The sequence below is a fragment of the Puma concolor genome, chromosome A1 (genome assembly GCF_028749965.1).
Source record: "Puma concolor isolate L17-30 chromosome A1, mPumCon1.1.hap2, whole genome shotgun sequence".
Taxonomy (NCBI): Eukaryota; Metazoa; Chordata; class Mammalia; order Carnivora; family Felidae; genus Puma; species Puma concolor.
This window is the reverse complement of record NC_141667.1, coordinates 145,869,778-145,891,702: the sequence shown is the minus strand read 5'-3', so window position 1 is coordinate 145,891,702 and position 21,925 is coordinate 145,869,778. Positions and strand designations below refer to the sequence as shown.

Below are 21,925 nucleotides of genomic sequence, written 5' to 3'. Positions count from 1 at the left end.
AACAATTTTGGCATTCACATATTGACTTAAAAGTGATATTTTTAAAAGTTTGTTTTGAGAGAGAGAGAGAGAGAGAGAGAGAGAGAGTGCACACGTGAGCAGGGGAGAGGCAGAGAGAGAGAGGTAGAGAGAGAATCCCAAGTAGGCTACATGCCCGTCCTGGAGCCCGACCTGGGGGCTCGATCTCATGAACCGTGAGATCGTAATCTCAGCTGAAATCAAGAGTCAGAGGCTTAACTGACTAAGCCACCCAGGTTAAAAAATACATATATATTTTAATATTTATTTATTTTTGAGAGAAAGAGAAAGAGAGACAGAGCGTGAGCAGGGGAGGGGCAGAGAAAGAGGGAGACCCCAGAGTCTGAAGCAGGCTCCAGGCTCCAAGCTGTCAGCATAGAACCCGACACAGGGCTCAAACCCACGAACCATGAAATCATGACCTGAGCCGAAGTCGGACGACCAACGACTGAGCCACCTAGGCACCCCGACTTAAAAATGATTTTTAAAAGTCAGTCTTACTACCTTTGGTCACACCTTGAATGTAGAAAGGAGATAGGTCATTTGTTAGCTTCCCCTCCTGTGCTTTGAGATCTTTTCTCCTTCATTTCGAGGGTCCCCATGAAAAGATACAAAGCTCTAGTATGTCAATATTGCTACTTGTGGAGCTGATATAGTGATACATAGTGAGTTGACCCTTCACATTAGTCAGATTTCCAAGTCAGACTTCACAATTATCATTGGCTCTGCTTGTGGGAATACTTTCCCTCAAATTTTGCCTGTGGCAGTCATCAGATGTGCCCTCCTGTCTGTCTAGCTATTCTGAGATAGGAGAAGAGGTCCAGAGTGCCATGAAGACCTGGGGAATGTGACGGAATGGCTAAGACAGAACTGTCCTGCCGTATGGCACCTTCCTTGAGTTGCCATAACTTGTCAAAAGACGTGCACTGGATTTCACATCCACTAAAATAACGAAAAGAAACCTTTTAACTAATGCCATTCAAGCCCTTAAAGTCAGGGTAACAATTTTAAGCACCCAAATCACAGGTGCGATAGGCTGGCCCGATCTAGCTGATCTGTTGGAGAGCTGCCAAGAATTGATTGGCTCCTTAACGAGTAATAGGGTCAACTGTTCCTCAGTGCAAGAGAATGGGTTATTGGATGCATATGCCATACTTGCAGTACAAATGCGTCGCTTAACAAATGCTCCGTGAGCTCTTCTCGGCCTTGCATGGTCAATTAGAGGAGTCACTTTTGCTGTGGCTGGGCAAACCGCAGCACTAATCTAATTGGTACCCTCCTGCTCCTTTTCTCTGCTGCTCTTATGCTGCAGTGATCAAGGCGTGCATCTTCTTGTCCCGCTCTCCAGGGAATACTTAGAAGCCCACAGTGTTTCGTTTCTCTGTGTTTTTAATCAGTCTGAGGATGGGTGATTAATCAATCGGAAATCTGCCACATGTGATGGCGGGGTGTTGCATGAAATGGGGAGAGGCAGGAGGACCGCCAGCAGCCCCACTGATGAGGTCTGTGCACAGAAGGCTGAATGGCAGCGGCGTGCGAGAGCACAGTCAATCGTACATCTAGAACGCACCGCGGCTGGGGGCCACTTTACGCTTTTCCACACCTCCGGTTCCTTACCTGCTGCTGGGTGACAGATGGGCACAGGAACCTCCTTCCTTTACCCACCCACAGTATGGGTCTCTGGAGGCGATACAGGTTCTGCAGGAAAAAGATGACCATGAGCTACCCCGGACTCCCCTCTAAGCACCGTGCCCTCTCATGGTCGGGGAGGCAAAATACATACTTTTTACACTTCCCGTGTCGTTCACAGCGGCCCAGGGGAAGCTTTATCACACAGGTGGAGAATGCAACGTACAGAGAGCTGCTGGCTTTGTCTAGTTGCATGCCCATAATCCTCTTGTCCTCTACCCCATCGTAGCTGCACCTGATTTTATAAGGCAGGATCATGAGTCAGTTCTCTTTTTCTGGCCACCCTGCCTCCCGGCCCACAAGGTGATCCCTTAATCTGATCTCACTGAAGGTGAAACAGATCCTAAAGATGCCCCCCTCCCTGGCCCTGTGTGGTGTGTCTCTATATAAACGCACATTTATTGGTAAAGAGAAAAATAATGCTTTCTGCCCTCCCCCCCCCCCCCCCCCCGCCGAACAATACTAAAAGCCTCCTAAAGGCTTAGACAACTGAAGTCTGCTCTTCTCAGATTTTCCTTTGAATGAAAAGGATCACAGTGACAAAGAATGACTAAGAAAGAGCCCAACAGTCTACGTACTTTTCAGGGTTGTAAACGCTCATCTCCTCCAGGAAAAGGCTGTCATTTAGGAAACCACTGTTTCCTATCCTGGCCAAGAACTTCAAGATGATCCCCTTCTCTGATCCCAGGAAAACCACAGTGTGATTCTGATAGGGCCCAGCAGCACTGTCCACTGCAATTTTGGTCAGGCGGTATCTAAGATGACAGGATCACAGTTTTTATCTTTGTTGGTCTGTCATTCAGGGGTCCCCTTTTCCACTTCAAACAGTTGTGACTTCGCTTTCTAGTAATGACCTCAAGAAAAATGTATGCATATAGATAATGTTCTCAAGCTGTTCTGGTCCTTTATTTCCATATGTGGAGCATTAGTGTGGCTCCAAGGGGAGGAAGGAGGTATGCATTTGCGGAGGCCAAGTTACAGAGCAAAGAGACAGCCCAACCATCTGAAACCACTCAGCAATTATCTCTTCCATGAGCACCAGGGAAAGGCTGATGTGTCCCGTGAAGAGGGGAAGAAATGATAATGGAACTCATTTAACATTTCAGTTCACATGGAAGAGAAGAGCACGGCTACCAGTTTTCCATACTCTTCCTTGGAGGTGCAAAGCCTTGTCAACGAAATGTCAGACTGGAAAGCTTTCCAAGTGTGTGTAGAGGGGCTGACAGTTCTCAAGGATGGGCAGGTAGGGTGCTGATGACACCTTTAATTGATATGAGGATGTACAAGCCAAACAAGGTCCACTTAAAGCCAAAGGTAAAGGGCATCATCTTTCTCTGGTACCTCTCAGCTGTTCACCATGCCACGGATACTGATTTGTGCCAAGCACCATGGCAGAAACCAGAAAAAATGAACCCTCCTGCAAGTTATATACCACAGTTTTCATTTTATGGGCAAGAGCCATTGTAATACTCTAATATCTTTCAGTAAAGTCACTGTGTAAAAATGGTGGTGGGACCCCTGGCTGGCTCAGCCAGTTGGGTGCACGACTCTTGATCTCAGGGTCATGAGTTTGAGCCTCACATTGGGCATGGAGCCTACTTAAAGTAAAAACGGTGGTAGGGTTGAATGACATTTTGTTTGATGATGGCCACTGCAGGGTGGTACTTGGGAAATCCTGCTGGATCATTTGGAAATAAGGTCTAGATTACAAGAAGGAGAATTTAACACTATCACAGATTTCTAGTCAACTGTCCCCTCTCTTCTGGCCACCACTTGAGGTTACAAATGGTGCAGTATGAATCCCTCACACCATCATTCTTGTCCAAGTGTGCCGTTCATCCCTGGCCTGACAGCTAACAACCCAGGGGCAATACTCCGATGGAATCTGGAGCATGTTTTGCAACCATGTCCAACCAAACAGGTATCCACAGCCATTGACTGGTTCTCCTTCACTGCTTCTCTGCTTTTGCACAGAATAGGCTAACCCGGAAGGAGATATTTTCGTTACGTCTAATCGCTGGCATGTGTCCAGTTAGCCTGAAAATATCAAAACTCTACCCACTGGGAATGTGGTTATGGGGGTTTTGTGGCAGGCACCCAACTGGCCAGCCTTTCACAGCTGAATCAATGCCCAGGATAACAGAAGATGTTTGTGGCATTTCAAATCATGGTCCACTGATAGGTTTTATGAGCATGGGACAGAGTAGGGAAAGATCCACTTAGGACATGATTTGCTTGACACCCACCTGACCATCGTCCTCAGGAACCATGGCCTGTTGATGACGGAAGGCACAGCCTCATCCATGAGTGGGTGCGTTTTGATGAAGTTCAGGGTATCATCAGGAAACTCATTGGAGGTTGCATATTTTTCTAAGGACAATGAGCCAGCGCAGCAACCTGGCCTAAAAAGAGACAAAGGGAGGGAGCTTATTTCGTGCCTTATGGCAAATTCTTTGAACGAACTGCTTCCCTAAGCATCTGGCATGCAGGAGAATGTACCGTAGGCTGAGAAGAGGAAGTTGAACAATGCAGAATGCCACCAAAAAAATATGCTTGGATTTTCTCCTTGCCGCCTCCTCATTCCATAGAGAAGCTCCAGCCAGGGCAGTTCAGCATCAGCTGGGGGCAGCTTGGCTTCCCCCCAGAAGCACAAACAAACCTCATAAACAGTGATGGGAGCTTAAAGCAAGTGAGGAAGTATGTGCTTTGCACCTGTGCCAGAGACTGCTCTACCTGTCCTAAAGCCCTGCTGGAAGTTCTTGAGGCATTTGTTCCACACAAAGAGAGAATTAGCTGACGCTTCCACAAATGTCAAAAACAAAGGCATTCATAAAGCCGCCAGGCAGCAGTATATACCAGCAGGGCTCCACCTCACCCTCTCTCATTACCTGGGGGTCAGAGAACGGGTGGGTTTTGCTTTTACTGTTTTCATTTTTTGTTTGAGTTGGGCAGGTATATGAAAAGCCAGTTACACTGAAGATTGTCTCCTGAAAGGTCATTTCTTTATTTTTGAGCAATGACAGTGGAAATTCATTGCTACAAGAAACTCTGTGGTCTCGGGAGTCAAGGGACAACTTAGTAAAGTCAGGTCAGGGAAACACTGACCACAGCCCTTGTCCACAGCCCTGCTCTGCCTGTGGGTTCCGGAGAGTAAAACTAGACCCTGACAACACTGGTGTGATCTGGCCTCATGTGCACGTTCTTTTGTGGCACCGACCAAGCCAGCTCCACGAGACCATCCTGATGTCGGCAAGAGGAGGGAGAAAGCACGTGGAAGGGCGGGGAGAAACACATTGCCACCGGTAGAAAATCAAAGTTTATGTATCCTGGTGATGGCTGGCTGTCGCCGTCTCTACGCACCGAGGAGACCCTGTTATTTAAGGACTCCCTGAACCGTCATTCCTCAAACTTAGCTCCCCTTCCTGCTTATCTAGAAAGTAGCTACACAATGCCAGGCAGGGACTTAGCGAATCTTTCTGAGGTTGCCAGAGTGTGCTTTCTGCACCTAGTCTGCTCTCCCTGGGTAACAGAGCATATACACACCCCGGATAATTCAGGTGATAAAGATGCATGAACCTCAGAGGTTTCTCCCCTGGGTTTAGTAGTTCATGTTATCTGAGTCCGCTCGATTGGATGAAGTGGGCTACTGTGTGTGTGTGTGTGTGTGTGTGTGTATGGTGGGGGTGGTGATTGGAGGTTGGAGGAGAGAGTTGGAAACCAAAAGGTTTAGATATTGGGCTTCTTTGCAGAGGCACACCAATTCCATGGAGGAAGCCAGATGCACAGGATGTTTCTATGGAACTTAGATGCCAAATGTTGTAATGAAATTTTGAAGCATGTGCTACATGATGAGGGCAGGCACGGGGTTGGGGGGGGGGTGGAGTTTCATCCTGTCTGGGTGGGAGAGAATGAACTAGCTGATTTAGTGTGAAGATTTGATGGAGGTTACATAGGACCAGGAGGTCTCCGTGTGGTCTCGGGACAACACGTTCCCCACAAAAGCGATTTGGGGGCATGTTTCGGTGGAGGGATATGCACTGTGTCTGGATCCAAAACAGATTAGAACCTGGTAGACCAGGGAAAACCTGATCTCTATCTGCCGTTGCCCTGGAGTCCTGGACTCAGCTCCCATCCAGCCTGGTCACAAACTCCAGGGATCACCATTTATAGTCTGCATTTTATTAGATTGCAGAGACATGGGTCTGTGTGGAAGGGAAGGGAAGAAGGGTGGAGTAGTGCAAATGATCACGCAAGTCTGTGAACTTGCACAATACACTCTCTAACTCTCTGAGCCTCAGTTTCCTCAGCCACATGCCAGTGGGGCTGGCTGGGCCAGATGCTTCCCATCAGCCTAGGATGACCTTGGATAAGCCACAGAGGTAGAGGTTAAGCAAAAGACTGGAGTGTCATTGAATGGGTTAAGGGGATGAAGGCAAATGGCCTGATAGATCTTTCTGTTGCTCTGGTAGTTGTATCGCCGTGGCCAGCATGGAAGGCGCTGGTAGGCAGTTCTTAAGATGTTCATTGTCTGGGACCAAGCTGCCCATTTCTTGCAGTTCAAAACAGTCGTATAAATATTTACACGTACCTGGGTTTGGGCACTCTTTCGTCAGGAACTGGTGTCCAAGTGGAATCTGGAGACTTCTGTTCTTTGAACCTCCCAGTGAACACATTGGCGATGTCAAGCATGTCATAGGCACAAACTGCAGACCCAGGGATGCTGTAACAGAACATTTCATACAGTGTTCCTCTCACAACAGTTAATACGTGCAGCTTGGAAAACATACTACAGAGCAACTTCCCTGTTTCTGGCGGTTGGAATTTAAAGTTCACACCCTGATCACTGTGATTGTAAAGGATCCCAGTATATAAAACGAATGTTTCTCTGAATCACATTTGCATCCATGGCCTTAAAGAAAGGACTGGTTGCAGCAAACTCAGAGAGAAAAAAGACCCCTACATGTTTGTATGGCCTTGGGAACCGCATTTGTTTAGAACTGGTAGTTTAGAAGGTTCATGAATTCCTGGAATTTTCAAGTCACTAACCCAAAGAGACAATCTTTGGAAAACATTCTTCATCTCTAATATTGGTGCATTGTCCACATACTGCTTCTCTGAATTTGGTTTCTCCAGCCAAGGACAGTGAGAACGTATGTGTGGGGAAAACATGCTTATTTTATGTTAGTCACTGTTGGTTTCAATTTTTACTTCCTATTTATTTGCATGAGAGTAAGCAATTTAAGTCTCTAAAGCATGAATATTTTGCAAATAAAGTGCTCTATTAAGTGCTAAATAATAATGGCGGTAATCTCTACCTATAATTGCCTCCTTCCTTGCTACTCCTGAAAAGAATTGGGATTTTTTTTTTAATCAATGGAGAGAAGGCATGAATTATTCATTCATCTGGGTAAAACTCTTTGAACCCCCACCCCCTTTTTTTAAAGCTTACGTATTGTGAGAGAGAGCGAGAGGGAGAGCATGAACGCATAAGTAGGGCATGGGCAGAGAGAGAGAGAGAGAGGGAGGGAGAGAGAGAATCCCAAGCAGGCTCTGCACTCTCAGCACAGAGCCCAATGTGGGGCTCCATCCCATGAACCATGAGATCATGACCTGAGCTGAAAACAAGAGTTGGGTGCTTGACAGACTCAGCCATCCAGGCGCCCTGAACCCATGTTTGTTTTGAAGTATGGCTGTTCCTTGATTTTGATCAAATAAATTTCAGGCACCAGCTGGCCAAGAGTTTTAATCAGGGTTTGAGGTAGTGGGGCACTGCATAGGCAGGAACATCCTGGGCAAGACACGGGTGCTTTGTAGTGTGGGAACATCATCCAGGGCAGAGAGAACGATTTAGTCTTGATTTTGCAAATGTTGAAGGTTTTGGAAATCACTTCTTACACGATTAGGAGAATTTTATGCCATCTTTAATTTCATAACACAATTACTGAAGTATTACTAATAAAGCAAGAATTAGGGAGAGGATTAGAAAGCTTATGTAAGACAAAGTAGCAGGATGGATTTTAAAGTATGTGGAATATGTATACATCGTGCACAGAATTGAATAGATAAGACCGTGATCCCCATTGTTTTTGATGTCACAGCCCTAGCCTTATGTATTTAATTTGGTAAGACTCTCTTCACATCTCCCTTTCCTAAAAAGTTCACATATTTACTTTAAATATTATGACATATAGGGGTGCCTGGGTGGCTCACTCGGTTAAGCGTCCGAGTCATGGTTTCGGCTCAGGTCATGATCTCGCATTTTGTGATATCAAGCCCCGCATGGGATGGGGCTCTGCACTGACATTGTGGAGCCTGGTTGGGATTCTCTCTTTCCCTCTCTCTCTGGCCCTCCCCCACTCACTCTGTGACTCTCTAAATAAATAAATAAATAAATAAATAAATAAACAAATAAATAAATAAATAAAATATTATGACAAACAGGATAAATATTGAAGTATTTTATGAGGCACCTCATAATAACTAAAGATACGCTAGGGTTTGATAATCTGCCCATGGTTAGAATTGCTTGTGAAATCCTTTCTTTTCCGTTCCTGCCTTTTCTCCCTCCCTCCATCTGTTCATCTTTCCTTCATTCCTTTCTTCCTACCTTCTGTTCCTTCAGCATATATATTGACAGAATCCCTAATCTCCAACAGTAAATGCCCAATAAATAACATAGGCTCTCAGCTGATATACATTGGATGGACTGGCAGACCTGGCTGGGAGCAGGGCAGGTATAGGCTTGGCACATCCAGGAACTACCTCTTAGCTTCAGCCCGTGAGGCCGTGGAGCTGGAGGAGAAGACGGGCTTGACCACTGGGGGGGCTGGGGGGGGGGGACCTGTGTGCTCTGCTGGGGAACGTGGGCTTTTTCCCATTGGTAAGGAGGAGCACCTCAAAGACTTAGAAGAGGCCTTCATGACCAAGTTTGCATGTGTGGAAGACGGGGTGGAAATGGATGAAACCAGAACCACTAAAACCAGAACCACTACAACTCTAATTTGCAGATGAAAACGGGTATGTGTATTTTTGTCAGTTTCTGATTTTTCTGAACAAATACTGTTTCTTAGGCTGCATAGGCATGTATTAATTGGGTGTTTCCTAGGGGCCTTTAAAAAAAAAATTTTTTTTATTAATTTTCTTTATTTTTGAGAGGTAGAGAGAGACAGAGCGCATGACAGGGAGGGGCAGAGAGAGAGGGAGACACAAAATCCAAAGCAGGCTCCAGGCTCCGAGCTGTCAGCACAGAGCCCAATGTGGGGCTCGAACCCCTGAACTGTGAGACCATGACCTGAGCCGAAGTTCGTTGCTCAACCTACTGAGCCACCCAGGCACCCCTCCTAGGGGCCTTTTAAGAAAATCCTTTACACGGAGTCTCTCTAATACATGAGAATCTATTGTAATTACCCAGTGCATGCTTGACACCCACTTCGGCACCCTGGCCAAACAAGCTAGAAATATGCTCAAATTCTACCAGCCCCTGTATTCCTGAGTACCAAGACAGTATTCTTTTTAAACAATCCTAGCTACGGGGATTCCGAAGTATGAATAGTTACAGCCTAAATTTTTGTATCTTTTCTGTTTCTCAAGTCTAAAATCGTCGTGGATGGTTAAGACTTACTTAAATCGAACTGAATACTTTTTTTGCAGCATGGATTCATATTTGCACGTATTCAGTGGAGAGTTCTTGACTCTTGCCCTCTGTTTAACTGAGGAACATCAGAGCATCTTCCAGCATGCTCTGTTTCGGACTCTCCCTAGTTCTTACACATTTCTTCCTGTATGCCACCCTCCAGTCTCATCATGCATTTATCTGTCATCTAGACTCGTATCAGGTTCTTAAAAGTCTCATCCAGAATAACAAGTGTAACAAAAAGTATAATCCAGAATGAAAGCATGTATTCTCAGATTTTATGTCCATGCCCACCAGTCACAATCATTCTTACGCAGCAGTGCCAGGACTCTAAAGTTCAGGAGAGCTCAGTACCAGAGAATGTCATGCCTTTCTTCCTCCTGTTTTTTAATCTCCACACATTTCTGCTGCCCCAGGAACACTTTTTAGTGCGTCATTTGATTACTCAAAGTCTCAGCTTAAATAAACACAAATATAGGAACGAATGAGCTGATGTTCAGTATTTCTAGGCACCGTGTTTGATGACTTCCAAGTCCTCACTCAAGCCCCCCGGAGTCCCTGGTGGTTGGGGTCCAGGTTCCTCCGACAGGATAATAACCAGGGTCCCTTGTGGGGGATGAGAGATGGACTTGTCTGAACCCTAAATTTCACTCTGTAGCATTTAAGTAAATTTTCAGTGTTTTGGCTTTAAAAGTTACCGATCCAGTCATAGAAATAGTAAAAGTCAAACAGAACGTTAGATGACCTCAAAGAGGGAAGTGGGAGGAGAAACATTCTTGAGTTCTAAAGCTGCCTCTTTCGACTCCTGACTTGGACCAGGTAATATAATTGAGTTTAGTTTCTTCAAATGTAAAAAGAGGGCAACAGTATTCAGTTTCTATTATTACTGGAGAGATTTTGAAATAACACATAAGAAGTGTTTGTATGCCAGGCATATAAATAGAAGATATTGTTATAATTTATTTAATTACTTCCCCTAAAATCCTAAGCTAATATTGCTTCTAACTGACTATTAATTTGTTGATGAAAACAGAGCCCTTAAGCATCAATTTTTGCATCAGTTGTGAATCTTGTGCATTAGGAGAGAACCCCTAGGGGGAAGGGAAGCTGGGAAGGACGGATTAGGTCAGCAGAGCGAGGGCATGGTTACCTGTTGTAAGGTGTGGAAAAGGTTGCCAGGACAACATCACGGCCATTAATACGAATCACATCTGTGACTGCCTGGAGTATGTTAAAATAAAAATGAGAGTCTCCGGGAACTGAGCAGTTCAGGCGAGCCTTAAGGAAAGACGTCCACTGTTTTTCAAGGACTCTTTGGGACCCTCCCATGTCGTTCTTACAAACCTGAGCCACTCTTGGAAAAACTACCTGCAGAGGAAAAACACACAGGAAAGATGAAATGCACTCACTTCTCAAGATGTTAGTAGAATTTGCCTTTCTTAGAAAACAGAAGCAACAACAACACGGTGCTTAATTTAATCCCATGTTTCTAAAATTAGTAGCAAAAAAAGGGGGGGGACTCATTGGAACAGCATGTTTTGAAAGATAAGGCTGTGGCATTTAATACAGAACCATAAATCCTTCAGGGGATCAGCTCCCAGCCAGATAAACTCATTTCCATACAGACTGCTTAGCTTTTTATTTCCTCAAACAAAAGCACACTTTGTATGCACCATCTCTGCCATCCTCACTGGCTGTCTCTGGGCCCTGAATCTCATACTCTGAATTCCTGTAACCCTGCAGGCCACCCTGGCACTGAGTCTGTGCCCTCCAACTTAGTGACCTTGACCTTCTCTCTGGTAAAAATAACTGAAGTGGACATCCCGTAAGTGTTCTGTTGCTTTTTGCAGTAAAAGACGATCAGGGCTCTCATTTTGCTTAAAGATACTGGATATCTACTCTCTGTCTGTGGAACAACTGAGTTAAAAAGAAAACAAAAACAAAAACAACAATGAGTATACCTGGAAGGAAGCCACATCTCAAGATACTTGAAACTCAGTGTGAAATCACCCAGATAGACATCTGTGGATTACATTTTCAGTAGAAATATTTAAGAGGTTCCCTACAATCTGGGACTGGTCTGGAAAAGCTTACAGGGCTCTGAGGCAGAACAGTGTTTCACGTCCACCAAACTTTGGCCGAGTCTTCTCAAAGCGATGACCTTGCGATTAGATTTATGGTTCTTATATCAAGGTCATCCAGAACAACACGGGGCCAGGGGAGTCATCCACGCCTCTTACCTTTCCCATGGTGTTGTACTCCACTGCTATTTCCCTGAAGAAGAAGTAGATGTAGTCTCCATAATCCACTGCTTGGACAAAGTATGGTTCTGTGGACACATGGCACTTTAATTGGGGACATGTCACACAGTTAAAAGAACTTCAATCAGCTGCGACCAAAGACATGATACTAATTAAAAGTGTAGGGCCATTAGACATTGGGTTAACACGAACCATTTCTCATGACCACACCAGCAAGGGCTGGTGATTTCAGAAGGCATTCGAGCCTACAAAATTCTATCTTTCAGAAGTGGTTGCAATTAACAATGAAGAATAAATGAATTTTCATATGTCTGTAATTTTATTTTCCACAACGAATGCTTCTATTACAGAAAGGATTTTTTGTATGCATCTCCTCGTGAATCCTGACTCATGCCGGGTTGGGAATAGCATTTTCCCTGCTCCCCACCACCTCCGATCCCTGTTCCCTTCCATGAATGGAATGTTCAGTTCTTTTCATGTTAGACTCTGAAACGAGTGCTTGAGGCAGGAAAGATGAATGTGGTGTGTTCTATTGTAGTGGCATTGGTAGTTGTGTTAATATTCCAGAAACTCATGGGAAATGAGAAGGGGGAAGTAAATAAATCATTTGGGGCAAAAGATGCCATTTCCACCTTCCTGTCTGTCAGAAGCTATTACCAACATGAAACTCCAGTCTGGTCTGTCCGGACTCTAAATCTCCCTCAAGATATGAGCCCCCACCCCTCTCTTAATTGTTGGTTCACCTTTCAGCCATTTGGAATCATGCTTGACGGTCCGTAGGGTTGGGCTGTCTCCCAGACTCCGGTAAATGACCGCATCAATGGCAAGGAAGTCAGTCACTGTGGCTGAGTATAGTTTTCCATCTTAGGAGAGAAAGAAAAGAGGTGAATGGGGTTGGGGCACTACACTGGGCGTGGGGGAATAATAGAGACATCCCCCAGATTGCTTTCCTACATCAGGCAAATGAGATAGGACAACTGGGGAACATCCAAGAGTCGCTGGGAAAATACTTGGCCCACATTCCTAACCATTGTAAATTAGGATCTTGAGAGATGAAACATTTTTCATTTTTAAATTGCATGGCAATTTCTAAGCAGCAGCAGCAGCAGCAGCAGCAGCAGCAGCAGCAGCAGCTCAGGGAACGGGGTAAATGAAAAATGTTTGCTTCACCTGATTAGATGGACCTTGACCGAAATCTCAAGGCCAAGGCCCCCTGGACACTGCTACTGCCACCACACCATGGCAAACTGGATTAGATGGGAGCCCAGGGAAAGACAGAAGCTGATTGTATCATCAGAAGTTTTAAGTTTGTGCAGAAGTGATAGAGTCCTTCGCCTGGGCAGGTGAGGGGAGTCAGGGGGTTCATAAGCAAAAAAAAAAATGCTGACTGAATGGCTCCTTAGATCATGAGAGTCACTTCATTCATGACAGCCACTGAGCCCTGCCAGTCTAGCTGAAATAAGAGATATTTGCTTCAGTATTTCAGAGTCATGAACTGAAAATGTTCTCACACTCAAGAGACCAAAGCAAGGAGAAAAGGGGAAGGGTCCTGATACCAAGTTGAATCTGGCCTTTGAGAATTCATGCTTTTTTGGGGTATGTGCTTTAGGGTATATCTAAGGCGAAAGAGGATGAAGAAAGTTGAAGATTAATCCCTACCACTTTGGGCTCTTTTCCTGGATTAGTAAACATCCTGCACACAAGTAATCAAATGGGTCCTTCTAGAATAGTAAAATCTATGCAGTATGTGAAACAAACAGTAATTATGTTCAAAAATAGAAATTAGTTCCTTGGTTCATTTTTTGAAAATTTTTAAACATATATTTATTTTTGAGAGGGAGAGAGAGAGAGAGAGAGAGACTGTGAGTAGGGGAGGGTCAGAGAGAGAGGGAGACACCGAATCTGAAGCAGGCTCCAGGCTTTGCACTGTCAGCACAGAGCCCTGCACGGGGCTCAAACCCACGAACTGTGAGAGCATGACCTGAGCCGAAGTCAGATACTTAACCGACTGAGCCACCCAGGCACCCCGTTTCCTTGGTTCGTTTTTAGTGGTTATCTATGCTGAGTTGTATGTCAGAGTGGCTTATATACACTGTAGTTCCATTAAGTGTAATTTTTTTTTTTTTTTAGAAAAGTTTATCCGGACATATCTAAGCAGAGGTCTTGATGTCTGCTTTTGATCTAAACTGAAATTTGCTCAGGTTCAACTTGGAGCTGTCTTGACATCTTCATTATTGACAACCATTTATCAGTGAAGATTGACTGGTTAGATTTGAACCACAGATGGCAAACCTCTCTGTTGATAAACAGATCTACAAAAATCACAGCTTGTCTTAAACAATCATGGCTCCGGGTCATGCACATATGCCGGGTGCTGGTGGGCAGTGGGAGGGCAGTGTGTGTGGATTTTCCTCCCATCCACTTTCCATTACACCTTTTCTCTCTCTCTCTCTTTTTTTTTTTATTTTAGAGCACGTGTGAGTGGGGGGAGAGGGGCAGAGGGAGAGGGGGGAGAGAGAGAATGAATCTTAAGCAGGCTCCACGCTCAGTGTGGGTTCCAGTGGGGGCTCGATCCCATGACCCCGATCATGATGAGCTGAAATCAAGAGTTGGACACTCACCCCACTGAGCCACCCATGTGCCTCTTCGGTTACGCGTTTTGTTCTACATTCATCACTGGGTATCTCACCAGGACTTTTATTTCTAAAACAGAGCAGTGTTCTGCCCCTCGTGTTAACATGACAACCATTCAGCTGCCAACAAGGATCTTCTATTAATAAGGGCTGAGCTTTTATGGGATTTCAAACAGTCCATTGAAAACCTGTCCAAGTGTACCTATAGGGGGAGGAAGAGGGGCTCTCACAGTGTCATCTCCTGGGGCACACTCTGCGTAACTGCTGGAAGGTTGGTGGCCTTAACCGATACTCTGACCCCGTCTCCTTTCTACCTCAGGCTACAAGTCCTCTCTTCGGTGACAGTTAAATTTCCCACTGTGGCCCACATCCTCCATGGTGCCGGCAGGCTCAAGGGTCAGAAAGGTGCTGCAGCTGAAGTTACTTGAGAATCCACTGAAGCACTCTCTGCATGGGTCTTGCTCCTGGCCTGTCGACTGACAGGTTCACAAGGCTTTGTGTTTTGTACTGCGCCCCCTCCCGCTAACACTGTACCCGAACTTTGGGGGGCGAACCCGAGGAACCCTTCCTTCCTGACACAGGCTGTTTCTCCAGTCCATGACTGTAGATTCAGGCCCCCAAATGCAGGACACTGAGGAAGAGGTTTGAAGAACTAATCTTGTTTCATCATCAGAGCCCTGAAGTTCCTCAGGGCACGGATGTGCCAGGTTTTAGCTGTGGTGATGGAAATTATAGCTAACCGCTTTATTACGTGCTATAACAATCACTATTATACCAACACTTCTCGGAGCTACACCCACCTCCACACAGCTGGCAATGAATTCCTAAATAAATTCCTAATTAAAACACACACACACACACACACACACACACACACTCATACATGAGAATCCCAATCTGGAGATGATGGCTTATTTGCTGCTGCTTTAGATCCTCTGCAGGGGAAGGAAGGGGAGAGGACGAGGAGTGTGTATCACCCTAAGCTAATCAGCATCTTCCGCTGCCCTATTATCTTTCCATCACCAATGAGCACGTACCCTAATCCGGTCAATGACATTTGCGATGTTTGCTGGAAACTTGTGGGCATGTAGCCTCACTGCTTGGAGATCTTCCTGAGGCCCTACCTTGTCTCCTTCCTTTCCCTTTCTGTATGTGGACAGGAACACATAGCCATATGTGTTGTAGCCATAACTGGGGATGGCAGCCCCCGACTGTGAGGGCGGCTGGTCTCTCTCAGAGAAAGAATTGAGATTTTGAGAGCACAGAAGTGAAAAGGCCCTGTGTCCTGGATGATGTCACCAGGCTGTTGAATCATCCCACCCCCGAAGTCAATCCTACCTTGAAAGATCAATCCACACTGCTGGTCTGAGGTGGGATCTTTTATTATTTGAACCCGAACATGCCCTAGCGGCCAATGTTGCACACTCTGTGCAAAGCTGAAGCAAAGTTATCCTTCTCTAAAGGCACAAAAGCACGGGTAAGAGTGGCAGACACTCCTTTCATGAAGCAAAAGTACAATTTCCACATGAATTTCAAATGGAAGAAGGCGTTCTTAATTACAGTATTCACCAGAGAATCGAAACACAACTGTGACTCTGCGAATCCTCCAGAGCAGATTCGCAGTGACAGGCCCGTGAGAGCAAATGCAATGAGAAGGAACCAGGTGGTTTACCTGCAAACAGGGCAACGTTGGCATGTTTGGCATCGTAAGGGCATCTGGCCATTCCACTGAATTCATCCCCGAAAGGTTCCAGAGTATCCATCTAAATGAAATAATAGGACTTAATTAGGAACAACAACAACCAACAGTAGTCATGGCATAAAGCACATCATGTGTGCTTTAATTCATATGCCTAACTGCAGATAATCCTGAAATGCCTTCTGAGATAAGTCTGTTGGTTTCAGATGAGGAAACCGAGGTTTAGAGAGATTACCTCACTTGACCAAGGTTCTCTAGCTTGGAGAGTCTGAGAGTCATGTTTGCTTGACTCTTAACCATTGTAGTAAATAGATTTCTGTATCCTTTTGGAATGGCCTAGAAACAAGTGTCTTTTCCTTGGAAAAGGAATGTTTAAGGCAATCACTGGGAAAACTTCCTCCCTTCCTCCCTCACTGCCTCTGAATGATCTGTTGAGTCATTAACTCTATAGAGAATCTGTTTTTGGTTTTGTTTTGCCTGAGGAGTCCTGCCCCTTTGGTTAAATCCCAGCAGAAGATGCTGGAATCCCCCTCTGGTTAGCTTGCAGGACAGTGTGGCATCAGCAAAGGAGCAAAAACACCAATGCAAGCAGAGCTCAGGTGGCCTTTTGCACCAACTTCAGAAACATGTCCCAGCCTCCAATCATGTAGATCAGAAGGAAAGGCCTAGAAGGTGCGGGGGTCACACAAGTGAAGCGCAGTGAGGAGTGGGGCGGCCATTTGACATGCATCCGTGTGCCCACCCTCGGCCCTGTTCCTACTTGCTGGGGGTTGTTGTAACTGGTCTGTCATTGAGGTTTGTTTGGCCATCTTAGTATGTTAGGAAGGAAGGAGGGAAGGGATGGAGGGGGGAAAGAAAGGAAGGAAGGAAGGAAAGGAAATCAAAGGAAAGAAGAAAGATAAGCAGGCAAGAGCTCTATTTTAAAATGAGACTGCAGATGAAACCTGACTTCTTTTTTTTTTTTTTTTGACCAAGTGGAAAAGTCAATTCAAGACCTTTTTATGCAAGTGGCAGCAACCAGCTACAAGCTAAGTAATGGCCACTCTGCCATTTTCCCCAAACAAACATATGGTCTCCAGCATCAAGGCCTCTTTACCCATAAAATACATGTACACCCTGCTTGTCTTACTCCTGCAAGTTACCTGTGTAGCTTCATAGGCATTTGTGAGTGTGGTAAAGCCTTGCTGGTGGTTCAATTACTCATCAATTTCTATTTCCCTTTCCCCCACATCGCACTGAACTACATTGCCCCCCACCCTTGCAGTCAGGTGTGATCACGGGATGAGCTCTGGCCGAGAGGATGTGAGTGGAAGGCTGTGTGCCACCTCTGGGTCTTGCCTCTCAAAACCTTCTGGGGTCCTCCACTCTTGCTTGCTTTCCGCATTCTGCCCCACTAGGTACAGAGGATCCGGTACAGCCTTCCAGGATCCTAGGAGCTGACAAAGGTAGGGGCAGGAGGAAGCTTAGCCTTCTGAATAGCCTAGTGGAACAGACCCTCTGTCACTGACCTGCACTCAGCTGTGATGCGAGGAGGAAATTCGCTTCTCTTGCCTGGCCACTGACACTCGTCAGAGGGCGGCTCCACCCTGACCAGTACTTGGGTGGTTCCTGCCTTCTGCCTTGAGTTCTTTTTCCTCACATCGCGGGCTCTCACGGCATTTAAATCTCCATGCCACAGGATCCGTGAAGTGATCTCCCCCACCTCGTTGATGTTTTTATAACCTTCCGTGGTTCAATCTTCTCTTTATAGTTTGAGGGGATCTTGTTTACATCTGGAGGTTTGCAGTGTTTGACAACAGATACGAAACTGGGAGAATCTAAGACGGCAGTGATGCCGAGGGGGGACCCACCGAAAGGCCGTTAGCACTAAATCAGGGTGCCTTAAATCACGGTGTTTGGAGGTGTTGCCCAGGAGGGCAGGGAGGTGCTTCCTGAACAGCTGTTAGTGTTGTCCCGTCGTTTATGCTTTTTGCCCTGAACCCCCCAGAAACTGTTTCAGAGATATGTCAGGCCTTGTCTCCTGTAACCACTTTGAGATAGCACCTGTCTCCTCTCTCTGTATATCTCCTGCACCCTATTTGTTTAGCTGAGACATCTGTAACTATACTCCTCTCCCTTTAGCACATTTTTATGAAAGTCTTTTTTTTTTTAATTTTTAATGTTTATTTATTATTTTTGAGAGAGAGAGAAAGAGAGCACGAGCAGGGGAGGGATAGAGAGAGAAGAAGACAAAGAATTTGAAGCAGGCTCCAGGCTCCGAGCTGCCAGCACAGAGCCCGACGTGAGGCTCGAACTCACAGACCATGAGATCATGACCTGAGCTGAAGTCGGACACTCAACCAACTGAGCCACCCAGGCACCCCTGAAAATCTTTTTTTTTTTTTTTTTAATATATTTTATCCCAAGAAGAGCATCCTGCTGAACTGTGACAGACTTTGTGGTCTGTGGGTCTGGCAAGTACTCAAAGGTAATGCTTAGTACACAGTGATGCAGCGGAAATGCCTTTATCCCAGGCAGTGCACGCTGTAATCCTGGCAATGGGGAGACAATATACAAGGGAGGATTTAGGTTTTTAAATGAACCTACTTCCGAAAAAAAAGAAAAAAAAAGTAGCCTTAGCTATAGCCAAAGGCAAGGAGCAGGGAAGTATTAATATTTCGGTTTGTGAGTCTGGAAGGGTCCAGAGACAAAACAATGCCACGGTGAAATCCTCTTTCCATGAAGTTAGAACTAATCCTTGTGGTAGTCTCCAAATCTCAGACTTAACAGCAGCCCCTGGGAAATTAAATCACCATAGGGTACAGATAATTACTTCTGCAGAAGTTCAAGAGGTTTGGAGAACAGGAGGGCAAAAGGTATGGAGTGAACTTTTAGATTTGTGGTGGGTAGCCTTCAGAATTCTTTCCCAAGTAATCTTGTTTGGGGGCTGTAATCTCTCTGAAACATCCAGCTTACTTCCGTTGAAAAAACTGTATGAATTAGGGCATGGTGGAGACCAAAAGAGGTGGAGACCAAAAATTTGTCACCCTCCTGCTTCAAGTTGATGCTTCTGTGCTGAGACTTGGGGCTTTTTGGGGGTGTGGGAAGATTGGTCATCGGTTTTGCTTTGAACCTTTAGTGTTGATCTGTTCATAAACAGCGCTTAAGGGAAAGAATGTTCTCCCTGCAGCCAAACACATCATGTCTCATATCATCCACTGTGCCCTGGGTCTGAAAAAAACACTGCTCTGACCGATGTCAGGGGTGCTCGCTACCATTCACAGTGCTAGGCAGGGAGACAGATGGGACTGTGCGGGAAGAACATCCGTGTGTGCTTTCTTGGGAGGCCCAGGCTCCAGAACATGCCTCAGCAGGGGTGACTGGAACAAGCAAGAGGCGGACGTATCGCCACAGGTGAGGCATCCCAGGGAATGGAACATGTGTGGGAAGAATGAGCTAGACCACTCCCGGTCTGTGTATCACAGTGCCGAGAAAACCTGTAATTTGTCATAAAAGATAGCTTTCCAGCTAGGGAATTGGTTGGGAATTGTGAAAAGCATTAATCTTAATGAGTCCTAAACAATGACATACGGGGACAGAATATCAAGTGGGAGAATTAAAGTCACAACGTCAGCTGCACGCTGTCACCGGCCTGAGCTAGAGTTTGGACGGACTGCCTTTGTTACAGACCGAATGGATCCAGCTCCTTATTAAAAAGTTTGCTATTTTAGGGGAGTGTGTTTTACATCAGTTTAGATTTTGTAAAATACTGCATTAAGCGATCACCCACCTTGATACAGAATTCTCTTACTTTCTGTGCCTGAGGCGCATGCCTCCCCTGCGTCACCCTAATCCTGGCCTTGCTGGTGCCCCTTTCCAAATGTTAGATGGACGATGAGCCTGAGGGTCACACAGACCCTCCCTCTGATGTCCGTGCTGAGACTGAGGGTGTTTTAAAACTGTCGAGACAAAGGGTGGTGGGCCCTCTGGTTTTGATATCCTCCTGTTTCTCTTTTGAGAGAGAGAAATGAAAGCAGGGGAGGGGTAGAGAGAGAGGGAGAGGGAGAGAATCCCAAGCAGGCTCCACACTGCCAGGGCAAGAGCCCAACACAGGGCTCAAACCCCCGAACTGAGCCAAAGTGGGATGCCCAACCGACTGAGCCACCCAGGCACCCCTATCATTTCTCATTCTTTTTTTTTTTTTTAATTTTTTTTTTCAACGTTTATTTATTTTTGGGACAGAGAGAGAGCATGAACGGGCGAGGGGCAGAGAGAGAGGGAGACACAGAATCGGAAACAGGCTCCAGGCTCTGAGCCATCAGCCCAGAGCCCGATGCGGGGCTCAAACTCACGGACCGCGAGATCGTGACCTGGCTGAAGTCGGACGCTTAACCGACTGCGCCACCCAGGCGCCCCTATCATTTCTCATTCTTTATGCCCCTCAGGGTTCACTTTATGCCTGGTGAAACCCAGTGTGTATTTCTCCCCATGTCTCTCCCTAAATCAAGGCTCACCCATGCATTTTCTTATCAGCTCTGTTCACATCCCATCGTCAGGCATTGCCAACCGCAGAGCCGGGGCCCCTCCTGATGCTCCAAACTGAAGCCTCGGGCGCCTTCTCGCTACCTGCCTCTGCCAGCCCGCCGCTTCTCTGCTTCTGTTCCCTGTCTGAACCCGTGGCAGCTCCATCCATTCGCTCACCCAAGAGACAGCCTGGCAGTCCTTCTTTACTCCTCTCTCTCCTTGTCCTGTGCTTCTCATCAGTTCTTACATCCTCCTGGCTTTGGTCACTTAAGTATTTCCTGAATCTCTTCTCTTCCCTTCATCCCTGGGGCCACCTCCCTCTCCAGCCTCTTGTTTGTTATTGTCACCTCACAGCCCGGCACTTCAAAATCAAATGAAGTTTCTCAAGCTCAACACACTGTTTCTCACTCAGTGCCTTTGTTCATGCTGTTCCCTCTACCCGGAATGCCCTCCTCCCTTCATTTGGCTAACTTCTACTTCCTCTTTAAAACAAAAATTAGGCATTCCATTCACTCTTTACCCCACCAGAATTAACAGAGCACCTGTTTGGAGGTACTGGTCAGATTCCAGACTGTCACAGACGTGGTCCCTGCCCTCACAGAACTCTAGGCTGTCTTCTGGGCTGGAGGTGCTCGTGTTCCACATGTGAGAACAGCAGGGGGAGCATTTGAAGAGAAGGGTCATCTACCTCCTTCTAGAAGCTTTGTCTGATTCCTTACCTTAGGCTAAGGTTAGTACCTTTCTCTTGTGCCTCCATAGTGCCCTGTGTTATGTCACAGCAACAAGCCCATGGAATTGGGAATTCTCATCTCCCCGTCTGGCTTCCTTAAGGACGGAGGCATCCTGTTTGTCCTTATAACCCCAGTCAAGTGCCTGGCCCTGTGAGCAACTCCGTACATGTTTGCTGAAAGGAAGACTATGGCAGAAAGAAGGGGCAAGGAGAGCTAACAGATGCCGAGCCGGGACCTCGGATCGCTGGCACGTCTTCAGCCGGCGGCTCCTGCTTCTTCAGCACTGCCCCTGTCGGCTGCTCAGAACCGACTAGATGTACGAATGCTTCAAGAGTTCATTTTTTTTCCCCTTGCATAAAGGCCAGAGTAGGTAAGGCCACAGTCAAGTAAGCAGAGTGCTTAGTGGAACTAAATTTCCGTGTTCTTCGAAATCTTATCTAAAAGAAAGTCTACAGTTTCCATGGCGTGCTTTTGAGATGCCTTTTAAAGTAGGAATCATTCCCAACAGAAGTGTGTTTTTGTGCTCAGAGAGGAGATGGTGGGGCGGGAGGGAGGCAGGGAAGGGGAGAGAGGGGAAGCCCACACGGTGCCTATGGGAAAGTCTGCTGGTGTTCTGAACAATGGGGAGTAGGATCTTACAGAAACGAACTTTGCTGGGCAGGCCCCTGCAAGGTGTGTCGCTGAATCCTGCATAAACAGGAAGCTTAGAAGCCTGCTCAGGATCACTCATGGGGAGGGACACACGAAGTCCCAACGAG

The 21,925-nt window shown here is 46.2% G+C and overlaps 1 protein-coding gene and 1 long non-coding RNA gene across 4 annotated transcripts in view; one reads left to right on the top strand and one right to left on the bottom strand.

Moving 5' to 3' along the window:
• The window catches only part of LOC147584534 (uncharacterized), a 43,473-nt gene extending 29,548 nt beyond the window's left edge, over positions 1 to 13,925 (top strand). The window contains exon 3 of the long non-coding RNA XR_015250723.1: positions 13,732 to 13,925. This is a non-coding gene — a long non-coding RNA (uncharacterized LOC147584534). The remainder of the gene's footprint in view (positions 1 to 13,731) is intronic.
• The window catches only part of SEMA6A (semaphorin 6A), a 136,249-nt gene that overhangs the window by 32,743 nt on the left and 81,581 nt on the right, over positions 1 to 21,925 (bottom strand). For all 3 annotated transcript variants that reach the window (XM_025923692.2, XM_025923694.2, XM_086705834.1), the window contains exons 7-15: positions 15,907 to 15,997; positions 12,345 to 12,464; positions 11,581 to 11,669; positions 10,491 to 10,708; positions 6,296 to 6,427; positions 3,954 to 4,109; positions 2,286 to 2,462; positions 1,802 to 1,942; positions 1,636 to 1,716 (exon numbers count right to left, since the gene is read on the bottom strand). In XM_025923692.2, coding sequence (XP_025779477.1) covers positions 1,636 to 1,716; positions 1,802 to 1,942; positions 2,286 to 2,462; positions 3,954 to 4,109; positions 6,296 to 6,427; positions 10,491 to 10,708; positions 11,581 to 11,669; positions 12,345 to 12,464; positions 15,907 to 15,997 — 1,205 coding nt within the window. The remainder of the gene's footprint in view (positions 1 to 1,635; positions 1,717 to 1,801; positions 1,943 to 2,285; positions 2,463 to 3,953; positions 4,110 to 6,295; positions 6,428 to 10,490; positions 10,709 to 11,580; positions 11,670 to 12,344; positions 12,465 to 15,906; positions 15,998 to 21,925) is intronic.